Source organism: Felis catus, chromosome F2 (assembly GCF_018350175.1).
Source record: "Felis catus isolate Fca126 chromosome F2, F.catus_Fca126_mat1.0, whole genome shotgun sequence".
In the NCBI taxonomy this organism is placed as follows: Eukaryota; Metazoa; Chordata; class Mammalia; order Carnivora; family Felidae; genus Felis; species Felis catus.
This window is the reverse complement of record NC_058385.1, coordinates 66,421,314-66,446,358: the sequence shown is the minus strand read 5'-3', so window position 1 is coordinate 66,446,358 and position 25,045 is coordinate 66,421,314. Positions and strand designations below refer to the sequence as shown.

At 38.3% G+C, this 25,045-nt stretch overlaps 1 protein-coding gene across 3 annotated transcripts; it reads left to right on the top strand.

Annotated features, from left to right (window-relative positions):
• ZHX1 (zinc fingers and homeoboxes 1) lies at positions 1-23,864 on the top strand. 3 transcript variants are annotated; one of them, XR_002739406.2, is made up of 5 exons: positions 1-153; positions 7,102-7,214; positions 16,639-19,485; positions 19,897-19,964; positions 22,270-23,864. XR_002739406.2 is itself a non-coding variant. In XM_023248156.2 (4 exons), the coding sequence occupies exon 3, from the start codon at positions 16,864-16,866 to the stop codon at positions 19,480-19,482; it is 2,619 nt and encodes an 872-aa protein (XP_023103924.1). In that variant the 5' UTR covers positions 2-153; positions 7,102-7,214; positions 16,639-16,863; the 3' UTR covers positions 19,483-19,485; positions 22,270-23,864. The 3 variants fall into 3 exon arrangements, 1 of the variants encoding a protein (XP_023103924.1); XR_002739405.2 differs by having other exon boundaries at positions 19,897-19,993; XM_023248156.2 differs by lacking the exon at positions 19,897-19,964 and having other exon boundaries at positions 2-153.
• The last annotated feature ends 1,181 nt before the right edge of the window (positions 23,865-25,045 follow it).

The window sequence follows — 25,045 nt, the reverse complement described above, 5'->3', positions numbered from 1 at the left end:
AGGGCCCGCCGAGCTGCCTAGGCCGTGTGCCGGCCCGCCGAGCGGTTCCGGGTGTAGGGTTCACAGGTCAGAGTTGACTCCCTGAAAAGTGCAGCCGGTTTGAAATGCAAGATGGCGGCGGCGGGGCGCTGAGAGGCGCGGCGGCCCCTGCAGGTAGCTGCACGAGCCGACTCCGCCACGAGTGGGCCGGGACGCCCGGGGACTGCGGGTGGGAACCGGCAGCGCAGAGCTCGCGAGCGGCGCGGCGGCCGGGGAAGGCGAGCGCCGCGCGGGCCGGCCGGAGGAGGGCGGCCCCGGGGCTGAGACCCCGGGGGCTGAGCGCGCCGGCGGCGGCGGCGGCGGCGGGCGGCGGGGCGGACCCGGCGCGGGGCGTCCGAGGGGGAGGGACCCGGCCTGCTGGCCCCGGGGTATCGCCGCCGAGGGACAGACCCCCCGAGGGTCCTTCGCGATTTCGGGGTGTCTGCGGCCGTGGAAGGAGCTGCGGGTGGGCTCTGTAGGGGAATATACCAGCCCCGGTCCTTATGAGAGCACCGAACAACTTGGGACTGTTGAGGGGAGTGAAGACGGGGCTTCCTGGGGGGGGGGAGGGGGGGTTGGGGGGGGGAGAGGAGAGGGCGCCGCATGGACAGAGGACCCCAGCGATGTTAAGGGTCCTAGGGGAGGTCGGAAGGCCTGCCCTGCGGGGGGCCCGTGGCCTCGTGGGGACTGTCTCTCGGAGAGTAAGGAAAGATCGTCTTGCTGGAGCTGAGCGCATTGGCATTGGGGTTGGAGCCCCGGGAAACCTTTCCGGCGAGGTTGTAGCGCACTTCGGAGAAGACTGGGCATCCTTTTCGGGGTCAGGCCGTTCCCCCTCGTCGGGGCAAGACTCAGAATGGAGTCTTTAAGAACTGTATTCCGTTTTGAGGAAGCCTGGGAGAAGTTAATTAAAGAGAATGGAGATGTTATCCGTCCCTTTCAGAAGGGAGACTGAGAGGCCGACCAGGGACTCCTCCGAGCCTTGGGGCCTAACGGGAACCATCTCCCAATCTTGGCGGGGAATGAAGTGCTGGGAAGGAGCTGTGAGGGGAACGGGAGCGGGGTCTAATGGCCGAGAAGACCTCTGGCGGGTGCCCTTTCCCTGTGGATTTACGCCAAAGTTCTAGGTACAGGGACTTGAAATTCTTTGTTTCGTGCATCTCCCTCCACCTCTCCCCTCCGTAGGTAGCAGTAAGAAAAGAGCAAAAGCCCAGAGGAGGAGAAGGTTCCGTTTGATATCCTTAGTTTACGTTAGCGAGGGAACAAGCTCTGGCAAGGCTTCAGTGAAAGAGTCAGGGGAGGGGAAGTGGGAAGCGGGGAAAGGGGTGGATAGAGGAGGGATACAGGGCAGAGATGGGGCAGAGTGGGAATTCTGCGGCGCTTTTCTATCACACCCCGGAGCTGAAGAAACACATGAGGAGGAGCTGATCTTTTGCGGGGTGGGGGGGTGGGGCTGGGGAGGGGGGTGGTAAAGAAAGGGTGATAGTTTGTAATGTGATTAGGTTGGGATTCCATGTAACTTGAAAGGAGAAAGCAGTTCTCTTGGAGGCCAAGAGGACAACAGAAAAGGGGGGGGGGGCGGAAATCAGAGGATTGGAAAATACAGGGTTCACAGTTAGGAAGAAGCAGCCTTCCCTCCAGGAATAGTGCCTGTTTGTGGGTTTGGAGTGTGTGTGTGTGTGTGTGTGTGTGTGTGTGTGTGTGTGTGTACGTGCCTACATAAGTGCACCTTTAGATTTGTTGGTATTGGTCATTGTTTCTTAGTCTTTGTCTGAAAGCTTCAACTGGTGTTATATGGTGTTATGTGAATTACCTTTGTTTCTGAAAAATTACCCCCAAAAAGTCATTTGTTCTTATGCCAACAGTGAGGATGAATGAACGTTGTTTCTCACAGGGATGTTGGCCTCAGTATATCCATAGGTTTTTAAAAATTTTTCTCAAGTAGCAATTCTGACTCTTGATTTCAAGCAAAAGAAATGTGGGCGCTGTCAAAGACAGTAACGCATAACAGGATGTAAAAGGGCCTTCATGAATGTTTTTCCCCCTTAATCTGTCCCTCCTTGCTCTAAGCATTTTAGGGCAAAGCTGATTAATCTTGTGCAAAATGCAAAATAAAATGTAAAATCTTATGGTCTTTCAATATAGAATTGGTAGAATTTCACTTATCAATGAATCTTTGTTAGAAGTACATCTTCAAATGCTCTATTTCATGATCGCGAATAAAATGAGAAAAAAAGAAAGTAAGACTTGGATAACTGATGACAGCTATGATTCATACAGGTTTTTTGAACCATTCTAGTATTTTTAAGAGTCTTAACGTCTGTTAGGGAAATGGCTTCTCAAACACATTTCAAGTATAAACCAGTTGAGAGCTGTGCATTTGGAGTATTATTATACATGTGAGCTGTTCTTTGGTGTCCCCAAAGTGCATGTAGCTCTAGTTTTGTATTCAGTTCTGAACAGATGAGGCTGGATGAACCAGAGTGGCACTGATGCCAGATGGTTTGAAAATATGCTAAGACTGAAAACATAAATGCGCTTGTGCTGGTGAGCACTCATTAGTAGTAGATGCCTCTCCTTTATAGCGAGCTTGTTATGTCCCTGGATTTGGAGGACTGTCCATTGATGATTTCACAATTATTTCACCTTCGATGATACTTACAGGGTTTTTTTTTTCCAATAAATGTGAATAAAGTTTTATGTTATTTATTTTTATTTTTTAACATTTATTTATTTTTGAGACAGAGACAGAGCATGAACAGGGGAGGGTCAGAGAGAGGGAGACACAGAATCTGAAACAGGCTCCAGGCTCTGAGCTGTCAGCACAGAGCCCCACGCGGGGCTCGAACTCACGGACCTGAGCCGAAGTCGGCCGCTTAACTGACTGAGCCACCCAGGCGCCCCAAGTTTTATGTTATTTTCTTAATGAACTTAATAGCATAGGTGAGGTGGCTCATTTTGCAGTTTCTCCCTTTTTTATTATATTTTACATTAAGACTGAAAGGTGATACAATAATGTATTTGTTTTCTTCCTTATAGTGTTAATTGGGCACAAAAATAGGTTATTTAGGACTTAGTTTGACGTAAATCATGGTTTTATATTTAAATGGAAGTACTCTTAAAATTACTAAAGTGATTACAAATGCAGCTGAGGAAATAACCTTTTTATGTACATTGCATCATTGTGGATTTGGGCTCAAGAGACTCTACTTATTTGAATATTAGTGACGTTAAAACTTCAGTGCCTAAGCTAGGTTTTAATCTAATATCATATTCATTAATTCATGGAGGTGTTTGGAAATATCTATTGCATTGTTTATGGTAGTAGCTATTAGCCAGTGTAGCACATTCACTTTTACATCTAAATTTTTTCTAACCTAAAATCCTTCTAAATCATCCTATGTAATCTCAGAAGCAATTTAAATTACATTTAATTGAAGGGGGGAAAAAACCCCTGTGCTGATAGCCTTTGAATAATAGCCGATGTTTCCATAATATTACTGATCTGTTTTATCGTATCCTTGTTGCTCTGATATATTTGTGGTTGTGAGTGACCAAATTTGCCTGACTGAGGCTGCTGATTTAGATTATTAATCAGGATATACATGTGAGTTTACATTTTGGAGACCTGTATTTCATACAGATAATTTTTAAAGTAAATATTTATGTAAATTTTTAGGTAGTTGCCAGGTTTTGGTCTTAAAGGATGCTGAATTTTTGTAGCTTATATAATTAATATTCTATGATGCATTCAAGAGATACAAAAATATATACCTTTGATCTAAACAAATATGATGATGTACTTTAAAAAGGAAGTTTTATGAGCCGTTTAAGAATGACATTCAAGGCAGTCAGAATTTTTATGAAGGATGTTTTCAGTTTTTAGATTTTTAAAAAATAATATTTTCAAAATCTAAAACATCAAAACATTAAAGTAATAGACATAACATATTTATCATTTTAAGTAGAAGAACTTTGTCATTAAATTTTAGTGATTTCATATTTCCTATGGGATTTCTGACTCCCTTTTCTCCCTTTCTAAAGGCCTTTCTTTCTCTTTTTTGTTTGATTCTTGTGAGGAATGAAAAGAGATGGAAAGATTTTGATATTTCTGAGTACTTCACTCATAATGATGTTTTTCTTCTATATTTAGTCTATTCCCTTTTATCTTCCAATATTGTCAAAAAGAATTGTGTTAAAACTTTACTGGGCGTGGACTGTCCTGGAGAGTGAGGGCATGGTGAGGACAGAACAATTTCTCTTCCATGAGAAATTCTACAGTTAGATGATTTATATCAGAGCTTTGTTAGTTCTGTGAAACACCTTTTAAAATGAGTCATATATTAATGATTGTCCTTGAAGCTAAGGTCAGAGAAAGTATATGTATGTTGGAGTGGGGGGTATAAAATTATGATTGATTAATGTCTATCTGTTAAAGCCAACTTGTAGCATTGCTAAATATGCTCAAAGGTACGAAATGGAAATAAAATTGATTGTTGCCTAAACTTTGAAAATATTTCATAATGTTTTGGGGCACCTGGGTGGCTCAGTCAATTGAGCGTCCAACTCGATTTCAGCTCTGGTCAGGATCCCAGGGTCATGGGATCAAGCCCCAAGTTGGGCTCTGCACTGAGCAGGGAGCCTCTTTGGGATTCTTTTTCTCTTTCTCTCTCTCCCACTTCCTCCCTCCCTCCCTGTCTCTCTCTCTAAAATAAAAATAATAATAAACTATTTTATAATGTTTCAACATTTAGCATGGTTTGTGCAAAGACTTCCTCTGTTGTGTAACTTAAAATAAACACCTTAAATAAAAGTCAGAAAAATGTGAGTGCCTGGGTGGCTCTGTCATTAAGCATCTGACTTTGGCTCAGGCTCGTGAGTTTGAGTCCCACATCGGGCGACCTCAGGCAAGCTCAGGGGGAACTCGAGCCCCGCTTCAGGTAAAACACAAGCCGGGCTTCAGGTGAGCCCTGCTCGTCTCTCTCTCTCTGCCCCTCGCTCACTTGCACCCTCTCTCTTCAAAAAAAAATAAATAAATGTCAGAAAAATGTAATTGTGGACTTACTGAGTGCCAAGAGATATTCCAAACACTTTACATATGTTATCTTATTTTATTTTTTAATTTTATTTGTTTAGGGTTTATTTATTTTTGAGAGAAAAAGAGGGACAGAGCACAAGCAGGGAAGGGGCAGAGAGAGAGAGGGACGCACAGAATCTGAAGCAGGCTCCAAGCTGTGAGCTGTCAGCACCGAGCCCAATGTGGGGCTTGAACTCACAGAGTGCAAGGTCATGACCTGAGCCAAAGTCAGACGCTTAACTGACTGAGCCACCCAGGCACCCCTACATGTGTTATTTTAAATACATGTTTGTAGAGACCCATTTTAAATGAGGGGCATTGGCATAGACAGGCTAAGTCACTTGTCTAAGGCCACCCAGCTAGTAAGTGACATAGCTGAGATTTGAACCCATGCAGTCTGGTTCCAAAGCCCAAGCTCTTCATCTTTGTTTGCAGTCCATCTTCTGCCAAAACAACCGATCTGTTTTCTTGTATAACGTATACGGCTAAAATGACTTCTTTAGTTTTTGAAGTTCATTCTAATCTTAAAATTGTTAAAGTTACTTTGAGTTAGAGTGAAGTGTTCTAAAATAATCCCAGTACCAGGAACTGAAATAACATCAGGCAAGTATGCTTTTCATCCAGAAGTATGGTGGAGCTCATTTGTTGCTCCTCTAGTTGCCTTGTGCCTTCACGTGTCTCAGCAGCTCTTCCCAAGAGACTCTTATTCAGTAAAACGTCTTGTACTTACTGTGTGATTTAAGAATGAGTTCAAATAGGTTACCAATTTCCTATATTATTAATAATTCATTTTGGAAAATAACTTCCCCTCTTTGGCAGCTGTTTCCTATCTTCTCTTCTAGTCCACATCCTGTATATGGATGGCTCAGGAGTTTCCAAACAAGGAGATACCAGGAAATGAAACTGTAAAATCCCAGGCTGCAGATAACAGGATGTTCCCAGTGGGCCTACCAGGAAAATGCTCTTTTGCTTTTCATGAAAATAGTCTAACTATTCAGCCTAAGCTTTAACTTAACCTAGAAATATTTTACTAAAGGGTTGGTGTATTTCCATTATTTCTTGAGAGCCTCTTGATGAACATGTATATAATAACATATGGAATCAAAGAATAAGTTATTTGGAGAAAATAATCTTCCTTAATATTTATTCACTGTGGTGTATGGAGTTCCGGTGCTTCAAGACAACAACAAAAATGCTTCAACCCTTCAGAAGCACCATTTACTGTTATTTATTAAAAGAAGCAATTATAGCTTTTATTAAATTTTCCTTATTGGTTTAAGTGCTCCAAATAATACACCACAACATTTTTGGACACATATCTCAATTTCGGCAGATGATTTTCAGTTTGTTTGATGATGTTCAGTTTCAGTTTGTACAGTCTGATGCTTCACAACACACTGATTGAAAGCCATTTGGTAGTAGCTTTCTTGCAAAAATGAAACACAGATCAGTCTATTACATACCACATGCTTTGGGGTAGAGTGCCACTAACTTATTTAAGTTGTACTGGCTTGTTGCCAGCTTAATAATCCACCCCCTTCCAGTTATTACATAGTAAAATAGGATTCAAGTATCAGTGGGTTTATTGTGTGAACATGTCAACATACACTTCCTCCCACCTCTTAGTTTAACTAAATTGTCTTTCATAACTTGTGTACTAATATTTTACAATTCCCAATTTCTTCACCTCAGTTTTTATATTATAGCCTGCATATATTCACATTTTGAAAATTTTTTTATTGAAAATAGTATAATAGTGAAAATAGTATATGACTTGGTTGTTTTATATAATATAAATAGAATTTTTGAAAATGTTTTAAATTTTGTGTTTCTTACTAATATTGGGTTTGGCATTTAAATGATTCTTTTACAATTTCTGTGAGGAAATTAATTTTTTTCAAAATTATACTTATTTTTAAAAAGCCAAGGCATAACCTTTAAAGTCCTAAGACTGAATTGTATCTAGGATGATAAAGTGATATTATTATTATTATTTTTTTTTTTTGTAGGAGATGGCAGATAGGTACTTCAGACCTGTTGGTAATGATGGCCTGAGCTAAACACCTAATTTGAAGGGACACTGTCCTTGTCAAAGAACAGAATGCTGAGGAAGCTATGGCAAGTATGTGTTTCATTGTTTGGGTATGATAAAACTCATATTCTGAATAATGCTCACTTTAGATTCCATGATACTATATTTGCCTAACGTTTTAAAAGCTTTTCTTAAAAAAGCAGCAGACTTAGTTAGTCTTGACACTTTGTTAAGAAATGTACTTCCAAGCTTTAAAAATAAAGGCATATCGGCTGCATTAATTTCAAAGGAAACAGTATCACACTTCATGATAAATCTAAGTGGTATATTAATAATTGATTTTTCGACTAATATTTGCTGAAATACACTGTACCTGGTGCTGTGGTAACAGTGGCAAACAAGTCAAATTAAGGTTGCGAGGGCAGAGACCTTTAGTGTAGGGAAATTGATTTAGAAATTTTACCTTTTTTTTTTGCCTGTATCCAGAAAAATGCTTCAAGACTTACAAGATCAGTTCCTGAAAATATACTTACGATATATAATCTATTAATAATAGTTAATTATAATATAAAAATTAGGATATTGATGATTAAATACTTGGTTTTAGGTGAAACATGCCAGTTTTTAAATATTTGAATATATTTGTACATAATCACTTTTATATTTTATTTGCCTGACATAAATTGGCTTTTATAACAAGCATTAGATTACATACTATAGTGCTGAAATATTTACACATTATTCCAATTGTCATTTTAGATGATTTCAGAAAGTACTAGGAAAGATTCCATAACTATTAATGTGGTGGTTCAACTTTCATTTTTTAAAAATTGATAGAGTCCTTAGAAGTTGGCATTACCAATACTAATTACTGTTGTCTTTCAAGGTATTTTTTATAACTAAATGATTATAACCTGAGTGAAACAAGTAACATTTTATTTTATAAATGGGAAAGGTAACAGATAGATGAATGATTTTTCATCCTCTCAGTGATAATCTCACTTGCAATCAAGAATAGCATTCTTATGTTACATTGCCTGTGAAAGACTTGTTAACACACCTCCTTGAGAAAATTAGGGAAAAACTATTTGCAGCAAAAAATTACTTTGGGGTACTACTATAAACTTTAATAATAAATACAGAAGATTCCACCATAGTACTTACTTGTATATCACTCTCAACATGTTATATACCTACCTAATGCCACAGAAGGTAGAAAACCAGGATTTTGGAGACCGTTTTTTGCATTTAATGTTTGTTTATTTTTGAGAATGAGAGAGAACACTCATGAGCAGGGGAGGGGTACAGAGAGAGGGAGACACAGAATCCAAAGCAGACTCCAGGCTCTGAGCTGTCAACATAGAGCCCAATGTGGAGCTCAAACCCACAAACTGTGAGATCTTGACGTGAGCTGAAGTCGGACCCCCAACTGACTGAGCCACGTTCGTGACCCAGCAGAGACCTTTCAAAAAGACATTTCACTCCTCAAATATGGGGTCAGAGCTTGCAAAGAGAAATTTATCCAGCTTGAAATCTTCTTTTAATCTTTAGCATTTTTAAGGTTGGCTTTCTCAGGTGGAAAAAAAACAGAGAAGATGGAGTTTCTAAACCCTTAAGCCTTAGTTTAGCATTAGCAAAAGGATCTTCTGAAATTAGATGATCTTTGGCCGGTTTCTTAGATGCTTCCATTTTTATCACATTCACTCCTGTCTATATTCACCTTAATACTTGAATTTTGATTGTCTTGAGACCATATTGGCAATTTTCTTGAGATTTATCTCTTAGGTAATGATTCTAGGTTACCGTAATTCTCAAAAACATTTGCTGTGGGTACAAATTTGGGTTGTCAGATTTCTCATTTAATATTTTTTAGGAACTTGAGCATTGTTTCTAAATGCTTTTATATTTTCTCTTTAGGCCTCAAGTGCATAGAGGCCAAAATTGTTTTCCTTTTTTTAATTAAAAAAAGCATCCTCAGGGCACCTGGGTGGCTCAATTGGTTAAGCATCCAGCTTCAGCTCAGGTCATGACCTCTCAGTCCGTGAGTTCGAGCCCTGTGTCAGGCTCTGCTAACAGCTCAGAGACTGGAGCCTGCTTCGTTCGGATTCTCTGTCTCCCTCTTTCTTTCTCCCTCCCCCATTCATGCTTTGTCTCTCTCAGTCTCTGAAAAATGAATAAATGTTTTAAGAAAAAAAGCATCCTTTTTTTTTTTTAACAAAGTGAGTATTTGTTTTAATCCCATTACTCTTTTTTTTTGTCTTTTCAAAGTTTTATTTAAATTCTAGTTAGTTATACTCTATTATTCTTTATTCCTATTATTATTTCAGGCATTCTGTGATTTGGGTGGATTTGTAACTTTTAGTTTGAATATAAACAGGTAAAAATAAGTATTTTCAGCTGGCTAAACAGAACTGTGACTCAGAGAGTAAGAAGTGAAACTAAATAGAATACAGAGTTCTAAGAATTCTCAGTATAGGTATGAATACATATCCCAAAGGAGTCTCAGTTTATATTTTAGCTACCCTGAGAACAGTTTTTAGTTAGTACCAACTCAAAACTAACATAATCCCTAAAAATTATAAGTACTCATATTTGACTTAGAATTGGTATAAAAAATAGTTTTTATTCACATAAAATACCAGTATAACATGCTCTTGTGGCTAACTAGCCAAATAAATTATTATCTATTAATCATTTAATTTGAAGTACAAGACAGCCAAAAAAACAGAAGCATGGAAATTCAGTATAGTTCTGCTTAACTATAAAAATTTTTAGGCTTTTTTTGTAGCACTAAGCATAGAATTTAAAACAATCTACTATTTATAGTAGATTACATTGAGAACTTATTTTTTAATCTCTTTAAAAATGTAGAGCACCATTAAAGTACAGTTTTCTCCTGGAACGGAAAAATAATTATTCTAAGTTCAGATTTGCATTTGCTATTTTTACAAGAACCCTTTTCTCCTGAGTTTCACTGCAGGACTAATTCTGCGAATGAGTATGTCTCCCTTGTTTCATTCTTACACAGTCCAAAATTTAGACATGTACTATTCATATGTAACACTGATTTGTTACAACAGAATTATACATGTTGGTAAATGTTTGTTGAATACTCACTGCTATATTTTAATAAATAGGATGTTTTATATTTGAGTTGTTTTAATATTCTAGTGACTAAGGTAATGTTATTGGTAAGGATTTTACCATTGGAAGTAATCTATAAAATAAGTCAGATGTTCTTTATAACTTTATAACTCCTCTATAAATGAGTGTTAAAGGTCCCCTCCACCCCCAGCAAATATTATTGAGGCCTTGATAGGCAATGTGTTAGGCCCTGGGGATATAGTGGAGAACTGCGTGGACATTCTTCTTGACCATGTAGGAACTGCTGTTAGAACTGTCCTCAGTTTTTATACACTGATAAAATGAATTTTGCTTTCATTAAGTGCTTTCCTGTAAAGAAACATTGTCATAATTATTTTGATGAGTGAAGAATCATGAATTGTGTGAGAAGTATCCTACCCTCAGCAGAAGAACCAGCATGCAGATAAAACCATGGAAATTGGCTTGGCCTAGATCCATACGCTGCAGACTCCGAGTGTTCTTGAGAGCTCTGAGAACTAGTTTGATTTCTCAGGCCATGGAGAAGCAGCTCCCAAAAATGTCTGGGTGTTATACATACTCAGGGATTTCTGCTTCCCTGAAAAAAACCTTTATGTAGCCCATGTTTTTGCCATAGAAAGGGAACTTTGTTTCCAGCTGCAGACAAGGGACCACCAAAATATCCTAGCCTATTTGCAATTTTAAGGCCTTGAAATTAGTGTTTGTTGCATTTTCTAATAGAGCAATATTATAACAACATTAAAATTTGTGAATAGCACACATAAAAATTTCACCCATAATCTCATGTGAAAATTTCATTTCTTTATATTCTCATCTAGTTTTTGTCCATATACATACCTATTTTCCCATAGTTATTTTATAATTAATATGCAAATTTTGTTCTGATCTTTAAAAATTGTAACAGTAAATGGATAAATATTTTTTCATATTCCTTAATTGCTCTTGATTACCATTTTTAAGGGTAGTGTAACAGTTAATTGATCATGTTTGGTATTTTGTTGTTATTGTTTTTTTTTTTTTTTACCATTTTTCTACTGAAAAGTTAATTGAAAATAGCTTTCAAGTATAATTATATCTACAGTGCTGAATGCATTTAAAGCATAATTTTTTATTTTATTGGCAATCTTCATTTTGTGCTTAAATTGCAAAGCCACCTAGCTAGCTACTCAGTTGTGCAACTGAACTCTACTCTCCTTTACAGGTAAATAGTGCAAGTTTCCCCAAATTGATTTTGAGTTCTGTTGTTAGCTGACCTTCAAGTAGAGGAGGACTATCAGCTAATAGCAATTTCTGTATGACAGTTTTCCTGTCTCAGCCCTGTTGCACTTTAATGATAAAAGGAGATAAATTGGAACCACACCAAAGATATTTTCCTTCTGTCTTTTTACCCTTTCTGCTTCTTCATTCAGTTTGTGTGCCTTGTCAGCTGATTATGTTACTTGAAAGAGAGAAAGGGAATAATACTAAATAAATGGTATTTCTTCATCTCCCAAAAGAATTTTTCAGAGACTGTAAAATAGCATTAATTAGGCACCTACCGTGTATCACAGTGTGTGAAGCATTTATTCAATCAGCCTCTGAGGCAGATGGCATCATTCTTATTTTCTCCAGGGTAGCCTTTTCTGCTGCTTTTCTAGAAGCCTCCTGCAATGTGCCCATAGAGTTTCTGATACTTCCTCTCTCATTGCATTGATCACAGTTATTTTAAGTAATTTTTACTGCCTGTTTTTCTTGCTCGACTGCTCGTATCTGACACACCAGAGGCAGTCTGTCTTGATCGTCACTTTACTGTAGTGCCAACACAGGGCCTGGCTCATGGTTGACGTTCAGCAAATAGGTGTTGAGTGAATTTGTTGAATTGAAGAATCTTGGTTTTATGGGTGAGAAAACTGAGGTTGATACTGAGTAACTTTTCCAGTCACTGAACTATTGAGTGACAGAGGAGACTCCAGAACGTGGTTTTGTCTTATATCACAAAGCCTCTGTGAATTTATTCCTTTGGGCCTGGGTTTCTTCTGTCATAAAAGTGGGGCATTTGTACTGAGTACCCTGCTTCCCTGAAAATTATGACCTTATAATCAGTACCATGAGGATGCCTTTGTGCTTTGGTCTATTTTCGAGCTATATACATTATAGTAAAATTGAGCCATTGGACCAAATCTTGAGGATCTTTTGGGAATTTTCAGTCTCTCTTTAGAAATATGTTAAACAATATAGTGACTCTGGTTTTGTTAGGAAAATGTAAGCGAACAGTTTTCAGGAGTACAGTGGAAAGAGAGAGTATTTTTCAGGTCTGTGTAGTTGGGTATATAAGTAACCTGAGCTTGAGGCAGTCTTAAATGCCCAAGATGATCAGGTTTGAGTCTTTTGCATTACTGAAGACTTTATTTAAAAAATTTTTTTAATGTTTTTTATTTATTTTTGAGACAGAGACAGAGCATGAGCAGGGGAGGGGCAGAGAGAGAGCGAGACACAGAATGTGAAGCAGGCTCCAAGCTCTGAGCTGTCAGCACAGAGCCCAACATGGGGCTCGAACTCACGAACCGTAAGATCATGACCTGAGCTGAAGTTGGACACTCAACGGACTGAACCACCCAGGCGCCCCTATTTTAAATTTTTTTAACATTTATTTATTTTTGAGAGAGAGAGACAGAGCGCGAATGCAAGAGAGGCAGAGAGAGAGGGAAACACAGAATCCAAAGCAGGCTGCAGGCTCTGAGCTGTCAGCACAGGGCCCGACACGGGGCTCAAACTCACGAACCACAAGGTCATGACCTGAGCTGAAGTCAGACGCTTAACCAACTGAGCCACCCAGGTGCCGCCTGAAGACTTTATTTCAAAAAGCTTCTCTTTTAAGTAGCTTGTTTAAGGTTACATTGCCAAGACCAATGCTTTCAAAGGACAAAGCACAACTGTGCATATACATCATTAGATTGTAAAATAATGTATGAACATTTTGTAATTTTATGACTTTATCAAAAAACATTTAAGCTTTTAAATTTTGTTTATATCTGCTTAAATTCTTATGACTTTAAGAGTGAGCTATAAGGAAGAGAAATAAAAATAATAATTTGGCTAATTCCTATTTTTAAGCTAGATAAAATGAAAAGTAAGCAGTTTAACCTAAGACCTAGAGAGCCAGAATAATAAGGGGATCTTAGCTCCTCAAGTTTCCCTTCTGTATCTCTTATTAGTACTGGCTACTCTGTTTGAGCCCTGAGTGCCCAGGCCCTGCCTTCCACAGGGAAACAACCTGAAGGACACATTAAATTCACATTAGTTTTCAAATTTCACGGCTCAGCAGTGGTAAACTGAGAAGGGTTTTTTAGTGACACGCATACATTGTCTTGAAAGTGTTTAAGTTTTTAAGGTACAGGCTTGCAAACACATCTCAGAACCCATCAGAGGTGCAAGTCGGGTTTATGGGATCCAGGGGACGGGGTCAGGAAGTAGTTTAGCCTCTGCTTCTCCAGCCAGGCAGCTCTTTATTTGTCCGTTTTGCCCCAGGGCTTCTCCTAGAATTTTGTTTGAAGAAAGGGCTTCCCTGCTTACAACAAAAAGTTTGAAAACCATCACTAAGGAAAGGTAGTTCCAGAAAAACAAAAAAAACAAAAAAAAAAACAAAAAAAACTCCACCTTTCCATCTTTGATTTGTAACTATTAGTATATACCCATTTAAATATAATCTGAGATTCTGGGAGAATAACAGTTACAAAATAGCTTACTCCCCTGCCTTTTAGCAGTTCTCCCTCACTGCCAAAAATGTGGGTTTTGCTCATTTATTACTCTTCCACTTACTGCAGGCTATTTGAGGAAATACCTCTTCCTAATGACAAAAAATAATCAAACAGCTATTCTAGCACTTGAACAAAATAGTTCAAATCCTACTGAATTACATAGGAGAGATGGCATTAGTTTAGTTTATAACATTCAGTTAAGAAATAGTTTTAAATATCAGTGACTTCTTTATGTTCCCTTAGAAATCAAAGACATTTTCCAGAGTAAAAAAACTAACAACAAAAAAAAAGACACCTTTGAGAATAGGGATTCTTTGAGAATAGGATACTATTATTACTAAGCTGATGCTGTACTTAATTTATTTTTTTATTTTAGAGCAGGGGAGAGGGCCAGAGAGAGAGAGAATCTTAAGCAGGCTCCACATCCAGTGCAGAGCCCCACACAGGGCTTGATCTCATGACTGTGATATCATGACCTGAGCTGAAATCAAAAGTCAGATGCTCAAGTGACTGAGCCACCCAGGCTCCCTGCTTTTTATTTTATAATATTGGAAGTCTGGGCACGAGGGGTATTTAGGCCAACTTTCCGTCTGTTGCTTGGATCCATCAAATGGATATGTAGTATGTACTTGAATAACCCCAGTGCAGAGGATCTTGCCACCTTCAAAGGCAGGGCATTCTCTCTTTGGACAGTTCTGTTTCCTAAAAAGTTTTCTTCTTTTACTGAGTCAGTATATCTCCTCAGACAGACCAGGTTTTGCTTTATAATCTTTGAAGTAAACTTTTTCTCCTCAGTTCAGCTAGGAAAAGGATTATACTAGTGAATGAAAATAGTTCTTGAGGTAGAGAGTAAATGAGACCGCTTAACTCATTTCCATTTTCATTTAGTTTAGACTTAAGCACACCACCTTTCATTGAGGTAGCATTAAAATTGTATTTTAGGGGCACCTGGCTCAGTCAGTTAAGTGTCCTACTTCAGCTCAGGTCATGATCTCACAGTTCCTGAATTTGAGCCCTGCATCAGGCTCTGTGCTGTCAGCACAGAGCCCCTTTTGACTCCTCTGTCTCCCTCTCTCTTTGCTTCTCCTGTGCACTTTCTCTCTCTGTCTCTCTCTCTCTCAAAAATAAGAGAGAGACGTTTAACGTTTAATAAACATTAAAAAATTTTATTTTAGGGGTGCCTGGGTGGCTCAGTCGGTTGAACGTCCGACTTCGGCTCAGGTCATGATATCGCAGTCTGTGAGTTCGAGCCCTGCGTTGGGCTCTGTGCTGACAGCTCAGTGCCTGGAGCCTGCTTCAGATTCTGTGTCTCCCTGTCTCTCTGCCCCTCCCCTGCTCATGCTCTGTCTCTCTCTCTCTCTCTCTCTCTGTCAAAAATAAGTAAACATTAAAAAAAATTTTTTTTTAAATATTTGGGTACAAAATTATTAAAATGTATGTGTATGAGCATAATTCACTTTTTCTTGATGAGTCACGGTCATTCTTGTAAATTTCAGCTGCTATTCTCTGTGGTGATGTTCTCTGGGCATGTTGAGTTTCATAGGACTATTTTCCTATTTGTTCTAGTTCAAGTTAATAAACATTTTGTGAGTCCCTACTTCTAGGCTTCTTGTATGCAAAGGGGATGCAGAAATAAACGAGAAGTCAGCCAAGATAGTTAAGCTGGGAGAGCATTAGATTGAAGATATAAAGGTTCTTGGAAGAATGAGACACAAACTTCTAGTAAGGAGAGCAGGAGTACAGAGAGCTGGGAGGACAGAAATGTAACACTCCTCTGCCACAACACAGTAAGTGCTAGACCAAACGATAAACCGAGGAGGAGATCGGGCCCAGTTAAAGGGAGAAGGTGATCTAGAAGACAAGATCATCACACCACATTCACAAACAAGGGTCCTGGCCTAAGGAACAGCCTTCACTGTGTGTCCCTGGAACGGCAGTTGTGTCTACTGTGCCCAAAGCATAAGGAAATAGGAGTCAGGAGAGAGAGAGAAGAAAATCGAGATCGAGGCCAAGTTGTGGTAAGAACTACATGTGGCTTAAGGAGGTTGGACTTCATTCTTTTGGCATTGGGGAAACTTTAAGTCAGGGGACTGATATGATCAGATACGTTTTATAAATTCTGGTAGCATTGTGAAGAATGATTAAGAATAATGTTTCTGAAACTATGATCATTCGTATCCATCTTTGCTGCTTTTGTCATACTTGGCCATGCTACTGGAATGATAAAACAAACCAGTGGGAGGAAGAAAGCATAACTGATGGATTGAATTTCATATACACTTAATGCCAGAGTCTCTGAGTACCTGTGACTGCTTTTTATAGTTTTAAAGTTCCTCCTTAATAACAGCTTATCATTTCGCATTGATAACAGTGTGCTTACCAAAGCGGAGTCTTCTCCTACTTCCCTTTTATTATAGAGCTGGCTGAAAAATCCAAGCAACAAGCCTGGGGGCTGACCATTAGTATAGTACGTGACCTTCAGTGAGTTGGCTTGGAATAATCCTCCTTAGAGGACTTTTTTCCTGGTTCTAGTCTTATTCTAGATCTTTATAACTGAGCTGTCCAACAACTTCATTTAAGTGAAATATAACTGCAATTTGTTTAAAAGATCATAATCACGCATTTGAAACATTTTTAAATTTATTTTAATGTAGGTGATTGGAGTTGTGCTTCAAAAAGTTCAGCAGTCCAACAGTATTGTATCTGCCAACGATAAGCTCTTTACTTGATTGCACCATGAAAAAGCTGCTAATGAAACTTGTTGAACACAAAAATGGACTTGAAGAACCAAAAGCCATTGTTTTCAAATGAAGAATTCTGAACAGTTTTAAGCTTCAGTGCTTTTTAATCACCACTGAGATTTTGCTCATAACATCAGAATGGCAAGCAGGCGAAAATCCACAACACCCTGCATGGTCCTTGCCAGTGAGCAAGATCCAGACCTTGAGTTGATATCAGATTTGGATGACGGTCCTCCTGTACTTACACCTGTAGACAACACCAGGGCAGAGAGTATCTCAAGTGATGAAGAAGTTCATGAATCTGTGGATTCTGACAATCAGCAAAATAAAAAAGTTGAAGGTGGCTATGAATGTAAATATTGTACTTTTCAAACCCCAGATCTAAATATGTTTACTTTTCATGTGGATTCAGAACATCCCAACGTAGTGCTAAACTCATCCTATGTTTGTGTCGAATGCAATTTTCTTACCAAAAGGTATGATGCACTTTCTGAGCATAATCTGAAATATCACCCAGGAGAGGAGAATTTTAAGTTGACTATGGTGAAACGAAATAACCAGACAATCTTTGAACAGACAATAAATGATCTGACCTTTGATGGGAGTTTTGTTAAAGAGGAGAACTCAGAGCAAGCTGAACCAACAGAAGTTTCTTCAGGAATATCTATCAGTAAAACTCCAATTATGAAAATGATGAAGAATAAAGTAGAGGCCAAACGGATCACAGTTCACCACAACTCAGTGGAGGATGTTCCTGAAGACAAAGAGAATGAAATCAAACCAGATCGTGAAGAAACTGTGGAAAATCCAAGTTCTTCGGCTTCTGAATCTAACACAAGCACTTCCGTTGCGAACAGGATACATCCAGGTGCTGCCAGCACCGTCGTGACGCCAGCAGCGGTTCTTCCTGGGTTAGCGCAGGTGATAACCGCCGTCTCGGCTCAGCAGAATTCCAATCTGATTCCCAAAGTCTTAATCCCTGTTAATAGCATTCCTACCTACAATGCTGCATTGGATAACAACCCCCTTTTGCTTAACACCTACAACAAGTTCCCTTACCCGACAATGTCAGAAATTACCGTTCTCTCTGCTCAAGCAAAATACACAGAGGAACAGATCAAGATATGGTTTTCAGCCCAACGCCTAAAACATGGTGTCAGCTGGACTCCTGAGGAAGTAGAGGAGGCGAGAAGAAAACAATTCAACGGAACAGTACACACTGTACCTCAGACCATAACTGTTATTCCCACACACATTTCCACAGGGAGTAACGGTTTACCATCCATTTTGCAGACATGCCAAATAGTTGGTCAGCCAGGTCTGGTCCTTACACAAGTGGCTGGAACAAACACCCTGCCGGTGACAGCACCTATAGCCTTGACAGTGGCAGGGGTTCCAAATCAAACAAATGTGCAAAAGAGTCAGGCACCTGCCGCGCAGCCCGTTGCAGAGACAAAGCCGGCCACGGCAGCCGCTCCCCCTCCTCAGCTTGTCAAACATGAAAGCGCCGTGGCCAACCCTGATTCGTTCGGCATTCGGGCAAAAAAGACGAAAGAGCAACTGGCAGAACTGAAAGTTAGCTACCTTAAAAATCAGTTTCCCCACGACTCAGAAATTATCAGACTTATGAAAATCACAGGCCTGACTAAAGGAGAGATTAAAAAATGGTTTAGCGACACAAGGTACAACCAGAGAAATTCAAAGAGTAACCAGTGCTTACATCTCAACAACGATTCCTCCACCACGATCGTTATAGACTCCAGCGACGAAACCGCGGAATCCCCAACCGTTGTCACGTCACAGCCCAAACAGTCCTGGAATCCTTTTCCCGACTTTACTCCCCAGAAGTTTAAAGAGAAGACGGCAGAGCAGCTTCGTGCTCTTCAGGCAAGTTTTCTCAACAGCTCCGCACTTACAGATGAAGAATTAAATAGGTTAAGAGCGCAAACCAAACTTACCAGAAGGGAGATTGATGCTTGGTTTACAGAGAAGAAGAAATCAAAAGCTTTAAAGGAAGAGAAAATGGAAATAGAGGAAAGTAATGCAGGTAGTTCCAAAGAAGAAGCTGGAGAAGCTTCTCCCAGAGACGAATCTGGTGCACCTAAGCCCGGGAGTACAGGCAAGGTGTGTAAAAAAACACCCGAGCAGTTGCACATGCTTAAAAGTGCATTTGTCCGAACGCAGTGGCCGTCGCCAGAGGAGTATGACAAGCTGGCTGAAGAAAGCGGGCTTGCGAGAACAGACATAGTTAGTTGGTTTGGGGACACCCGTTACGCTTGGAAAAACGGAAACTTAAAATGGTACTATTACTATCAAAGCGCCAACTCGAGTAGTGTCAATGGCCTGTCTTCCCTAAGGAAAAGGGGGAGAGGGAGGCCCAAAGGAAGGGGAAGAGGAAGACCGCGCGGGCGGCCGAGAGGGAGCAAGAGGATGAACAACTGGGACAGGGGGCCATCACTCATAAAATTTAAAACTGGAACTGCAATACTTAAGGATTATTACCTGAAGCACAAATTTCTTAACGAGCAAGACCTTGACGAACTTGTTAACAAATCACATATGGGCTACGAGCAGGTCAGAGAGTGGTTTGCAGAAAGACAGAGAAGATCAGAGTTAGGTATAGAATTATTTGAGGAAAATGAGGAGGAAGATGAAGTCATCGATGATCAGGAAGAGGACGAAGAAGAAACCGATGATAGTGACACTTGGGAACCCCCACGACATGTGAAGCGGAAGCTTTCTAAATCAGATGACTGACATGTAAGTTTTTAATCTGAGCGTACATTCGTCAACCACATACCTTTAGAATAGTTGCCTCGTACCTGACAACGTTCATTTTTGATAGTTTTTTTTTTTTTTTCTAAAATGGTTTTTATTTTAGCTAAGAAGATGACCAGGGGCCATGACTGTAGCCAAGAGATACATGATTATTATGTGTAGTCTGATTATTATGATTGTTAGGTTTATTATGTAGAGTTTAATGCTGCTTTAATTACTTATTTTTTACATGAAATGTTTTTTTACTTTGTCTTAAGGGAAAGTTGCCCATTCTCAGAGAACGGAGATGGGGCAGTGGGGAGGAGGGGGGGTGGATTCACAAATACTAAAGATAACTAAAATGTATTGCTTGCAACCCTCCTTCACTAAAGCTTCATTTTTTGCCTATTTAAGGAAAGAATTCAAAAACGAAAACTAAAAAGAAGGGGAAAAGTATACCGAAGGAAAGACTTACCACAGGGGTGAGGATTGCTCAGTTTTAGGAAACTAGGTGAAAATGGGTATCTTTTTTTATTCATTGTATTGCCCCCAAACTATTAGGTTTTTAACTATAGTTTAACATGCTTTATGTGTTAAAATTATTCAGTAATTTTTCTCTTGAAAGCCAAAGGTCTGTTTTAGGCTCTATGTAAATTCACATTTGCTTAGATGGCATCTGTTTTTGAAAACTGTGATATAAATTATTTCTGTCTCAGAGATCAAAAGGTAAATAACAGATTTGATATTAAATTAACTCAGTTGCCTAAAGTATCTTTTCACTCTTTGATATAAAACAAACCTGCTACCAGCAGAAACACTGTATTTGGTTAAAAATGTATCTCTTGTTATAAAAGCACAAGTAAATATGCTTTAAATCTGAAGGTTTGGCATGTTCCTTAAATTTTAATTCATAGATTGAGTTAATTAAAATTCCACTGTAGTTGCAAATCAGATACCGGATTCAGAGTTAGGATTTCAATTCTTAATACTTCTGGAATTCAATAGCATAGTTCTGTTCTTTCCTACTCTCTGTATTGGAGTATTCCAGGATCAAATTTACACTTTCTTTGAGAACAGTACACTTGTCACAAAATGTTTGTGTATGTCTATTAGTAGTCCCAAACCATCTTATTATCAGAAGTCACTGCGCTGTTCTCACACAGTAAAGAAGGCAATAAGGCATAGACCCTCATTATCATATGAGCATATTTACTTACTTCCTTAGCTTTTTGCATCCCTACCCCATCCTCTGCTTTTATGCCCTGTTATTCTGCCAGCTATTTCCTTAATTCTTCCATGTCTTCCTCCCTGGCTTTATTTATTTGCTAAGCAATTATTTATAGAGAGCTTAATATGTACCAGGCACCTTTTTTACTGTTTAGCAGCCCTCTTCCAAGTTTTCTTTCTGTTAACACTTTTTTTTTCAGGCAGAAAAACAGATGAAACTAAAAATGCACCTATTTTATATTATTTTTTTAACACACCTGTCTTAGAATAAAGCCTCGCTCCAGGTTGTAGAGCATAATGTAAGTCACCAGCAGTTGAACAGTTTTTGCAGGTTTACTCTGTGTGCAGCCCTCTGCTTCCTAATGTCAGAAATATTCAGGACAGGCTTTCTTCTGACCCAGATGCATAAAATATTTTTAACAGGCATTTTTTATTGTTGCTAAACACAAGAATTCTCACTTGGCCAAGATGAAAGCAAGAAATGCGTTGCTGCAGTGAATTGTCATTGCGGCTGTAGTAACCTCAGCAGTGATTCTGTAGAGAGCGCCGATCTTCCAAAAATAATAGGAACTTTTTTGTACAGTTTAGTTTGACTTTAAGTTAGTGTAGATAATTCTCGTGTTCTATTGATACTCTAATGGATACTGTGGTCAGAAAATTCATACAAAGCCACCGTTTTCAAAATATTATATATAATATACATGTACTTTCATGGTACATATTCAGGCATGCCTTTTGAAATATTAAGTCGAAAATTATGAAACACATTAACTAACAAGTTATTGTTGGCTTAGCAAAATACTTTTTCCTCTTATAAAAGGATTCACCATGAGTTTCCTCTAAATAGCTATTTCTCCATTTAAGTATGGTTCAGTTTACCAAAAATAAGTAACCAAAACTTCCAAAATAGTTATTGCAGAAAGTGAGATACATTTAATATGTTTTGCACAAGCCAGCCTTGTATATAAATAGAAAAAAAATACAAGAGCCTTTAGATTTCAGTCTTTTTACTACAAATACTGACAATGAGGAGTGCCTGGGTGGCTCAGTCACTTAAGCGTCTGACTCTTGATTTCCACTCAGGTCATGATCTCACGGTTGTGAGTTTGAGCCCCATGTCAGGCTCTGTGCTGACCATGGAGCCTGCTTGGGATTCTCTCTCTCTCTCTCTCTCTCTCTCTCTCTCTCTCTCTGTCTCTCTCTCTCTGTCTCTCTCTGCCCCTCCCCTGCGTGTGCACGCTCTCTTTCTCTCTCAAAATATATGTTAATTAACTTTAAAAAAACAAATACTGAAAATGAAATATATACTTCCTACTAATAATTTTTTAATAAATCATTACATATAGGTGAAAATGTCTATATGCAGAATATATACATAGGAATTGACAAAATCTAGTGCTTTATATAAGATGTATATAGCAAGTGATTTCTGTATTAATAAGCGAATACAGGGGATGTATTTTCATGGCTAATTTGTATAATTTTTGTTTCTAAAGTGGTAAACATTAAAATATTGTTTTCTTTAAAATTTTAGTTTTTTATTATGTTTTTCTTTTATAGCTGCCTAAAATGTTGGATGAGAATCAATTCTTCAACGCAAGATGTCTGATTTACTGTGAATGGGCCCAAACTTTGATGACACTGAAAACGTTTTGGGGCATACACATTCTCAAAAGATAGGATCCAGTGCCCAAAAGAAATGGAACTTAATGTTGTGCCAAAGTTAAACTACTGCATTTGGCGGAAGTTCTGCAATGTAAATAGAACACTAATTAAAAAAAAACTTGTAAAAATTCAAATTTTAATATAGTACATTTTTATTCTGCTATGATGGAGACGTTCTGATTCTTAGACTTTCTGAGGGGGTTTAATGACCACTAGAGCTTGTCCTCATCTTTTGTCCAGGTTAATACTGTATGTCTAGTGAGATGGGCCTTACTGCCTGTATTCTTTGATACGTGATTAAGCTTATAGCTTTGAGTGACCAAACATTTTACAGAGTAAAAATTATTAGAAACAGGGGGAAAAAAAGAACCTGATTTATTTCTATGTCTTATTTATCAGGCCTTGCACTAAGATTAAAATTTGTATGTGGGCTTATACCATTTTAATGTAAAACAGCCGATTGACACGCGTTGGAACAATTAAGATTTTGTGGTATCTTTGGCCCTTAATGATTGGATCTTTAATTGAACACATTCGTAGATACCACTCTTACTCTGTAATACTCTGTTCATTTTTTTCATTAGAAGCTGAATTTGCTTTGTAGTAAACTGAAGATAATCAGTATTGAAGAAGGAAAAGAAAATGGCATAAGAATTTGAATAGGGTGAAACTCTGAAATAAATATTTTACCAAAAATGTGAAGAAGTACCATGTAGTAAATATATACTTAGTGTTTTCTTACAATCATATAGAAATCAGAAATGTTTGTACAGGTATCAGATCAGAATTTTCAAGAATTATCTTTCAGTGAAATTCTACTGTAGGTAGCAATTTCAGTGAATAGAGAAAAAATTCTGAACTGATCATAATGAGTTAAAGGTTAGCTTTTCACTTATGAATTATGGGAGTGTTAACTGTTAACTCTTGCCATATCAGGAGACTGAAAGTTCATACTAACTTATAAACTTTGTAAAGACAGGTGCTGTTCATTCATGTTGAGAAGGACCCTTTTTTTGTGACTATAGGATCATTTTTCAAACTGTGCTTTCTTCATAGAAAAATGTTCAGTTTAATTAGCTCTGCATTTTAAAACGTTTTTCTGAATGACCGGATGTAGTGGGCTTGGCCAGTTTCTTTTGTCTAATTTAATGAATAATATTAAGCTCTTGTTTTTACCTAAATGTTTGTCAGCTAATGAGATGTTATGAAAAAGCCTTGAATATGCATGCTGCTTTCATTTTTATAAACTTTTTATTTTTTAACTATAGCTTTATTAGTAATTCCAAAATGCTGCAATGTAGCTGATTTCTTCACTCAGACAGCTGGCTTCGTGGGTGGCTTTTTCATACTACTGTTAACTTTTTTAAGAAGAAGCAATGTAAAGACTGTAACAATTTAATGCACTAAACTGTTCTTTCTTTTACACATTTAAAAACTTCTTAAAGCACTCTGTATTATAATGATTAAATTGCTCCCTTTTTTAAACCATTGCTAACATGTCTGAGTTTTGTTTGACAATTTTAATATTTTCAGATTTGAAATGTCAAGTATTGGAAATGAAGCCTTTGGATATATATTATGCTTCCCTTGCAATATATTAACTTTGTATAACTGTAAATAACTAGTAGTAATCCCCCTCCCCCCTCCCCCCCCACCATCTTCTCTTATAAACTTGGCACTTCATTCTGCTCTGATGTTTGCTAGCTTTTAAATATATTTATTTGACAGAGCAAAACCCTCTTCTCCTGGTTAATTATGTCCTTGAATACAGAATAAAAGTTAGCAGTGATTTGTAGTTTTCAGTGATTTGTTTTCCATTTTATTAACTGAGTTTTTTAAAACTTGTGGTATACTATACATAACAAAATTTGCCACTATATCTGTTTTTAGGTATATGATTCAATGGCATTAATTACGTTCACAATGTTGGGCAATCATCACAACTATTTCTATAACTTTTTAATATCCCAAACAGATACTCAGTAACTATTAAGCAGTAACTCCGCATCCCCCCTCCCCCAGCCCCTAGTAACCTTTGAACCTACTTTCTGCTTCTATGAAGTTGCCTGTTCTTGATATTTCAAATAAGTGAAATCATACAATACTTGTCTTTTTATATCTGACTTATTTCATGTATCAAAATGTTTTCAAAGTTCATTCATGTTGCAGTATATATCAGAACTTTGTTCCTTTTTATGGCTGAATAATATATTTCAGTGTGTGTTGCAGGAGGGTAGGGGCAGTGTACCACAATTTTTTTTTCTTCTAACAATACCTATAGCCCTCTGGTTTTGTTTTTTGTTTTATTTGAGTATAGTTGCCACACGATGTTACATTAGTTTAAGATACACAATATAGTGATTCAACAACTGTCAATTACATTTTGTTTATTCTGTTGATGGGTAGACACTTGGGTTGTCTCTTCTACCTTTGGCTAGAAAAATGCTATACTAAACATTGGCATATAAGTATCTGAGTCTCTTTTCAGTTCTTTCAGATGTATATCTAGGGGTGGAATTACTGAATCAAGAAGTAATTCTATGTTTAATTTTTTGAGGAACCATCAAACTTTTCCACAGTGACAAACTGTTTTCCACAGTGCCTGTAACCATTTTACATTCCACCAGCAATGTACAAGGAACGGTTCCTGATTCTCCGTATCCTCACCAAC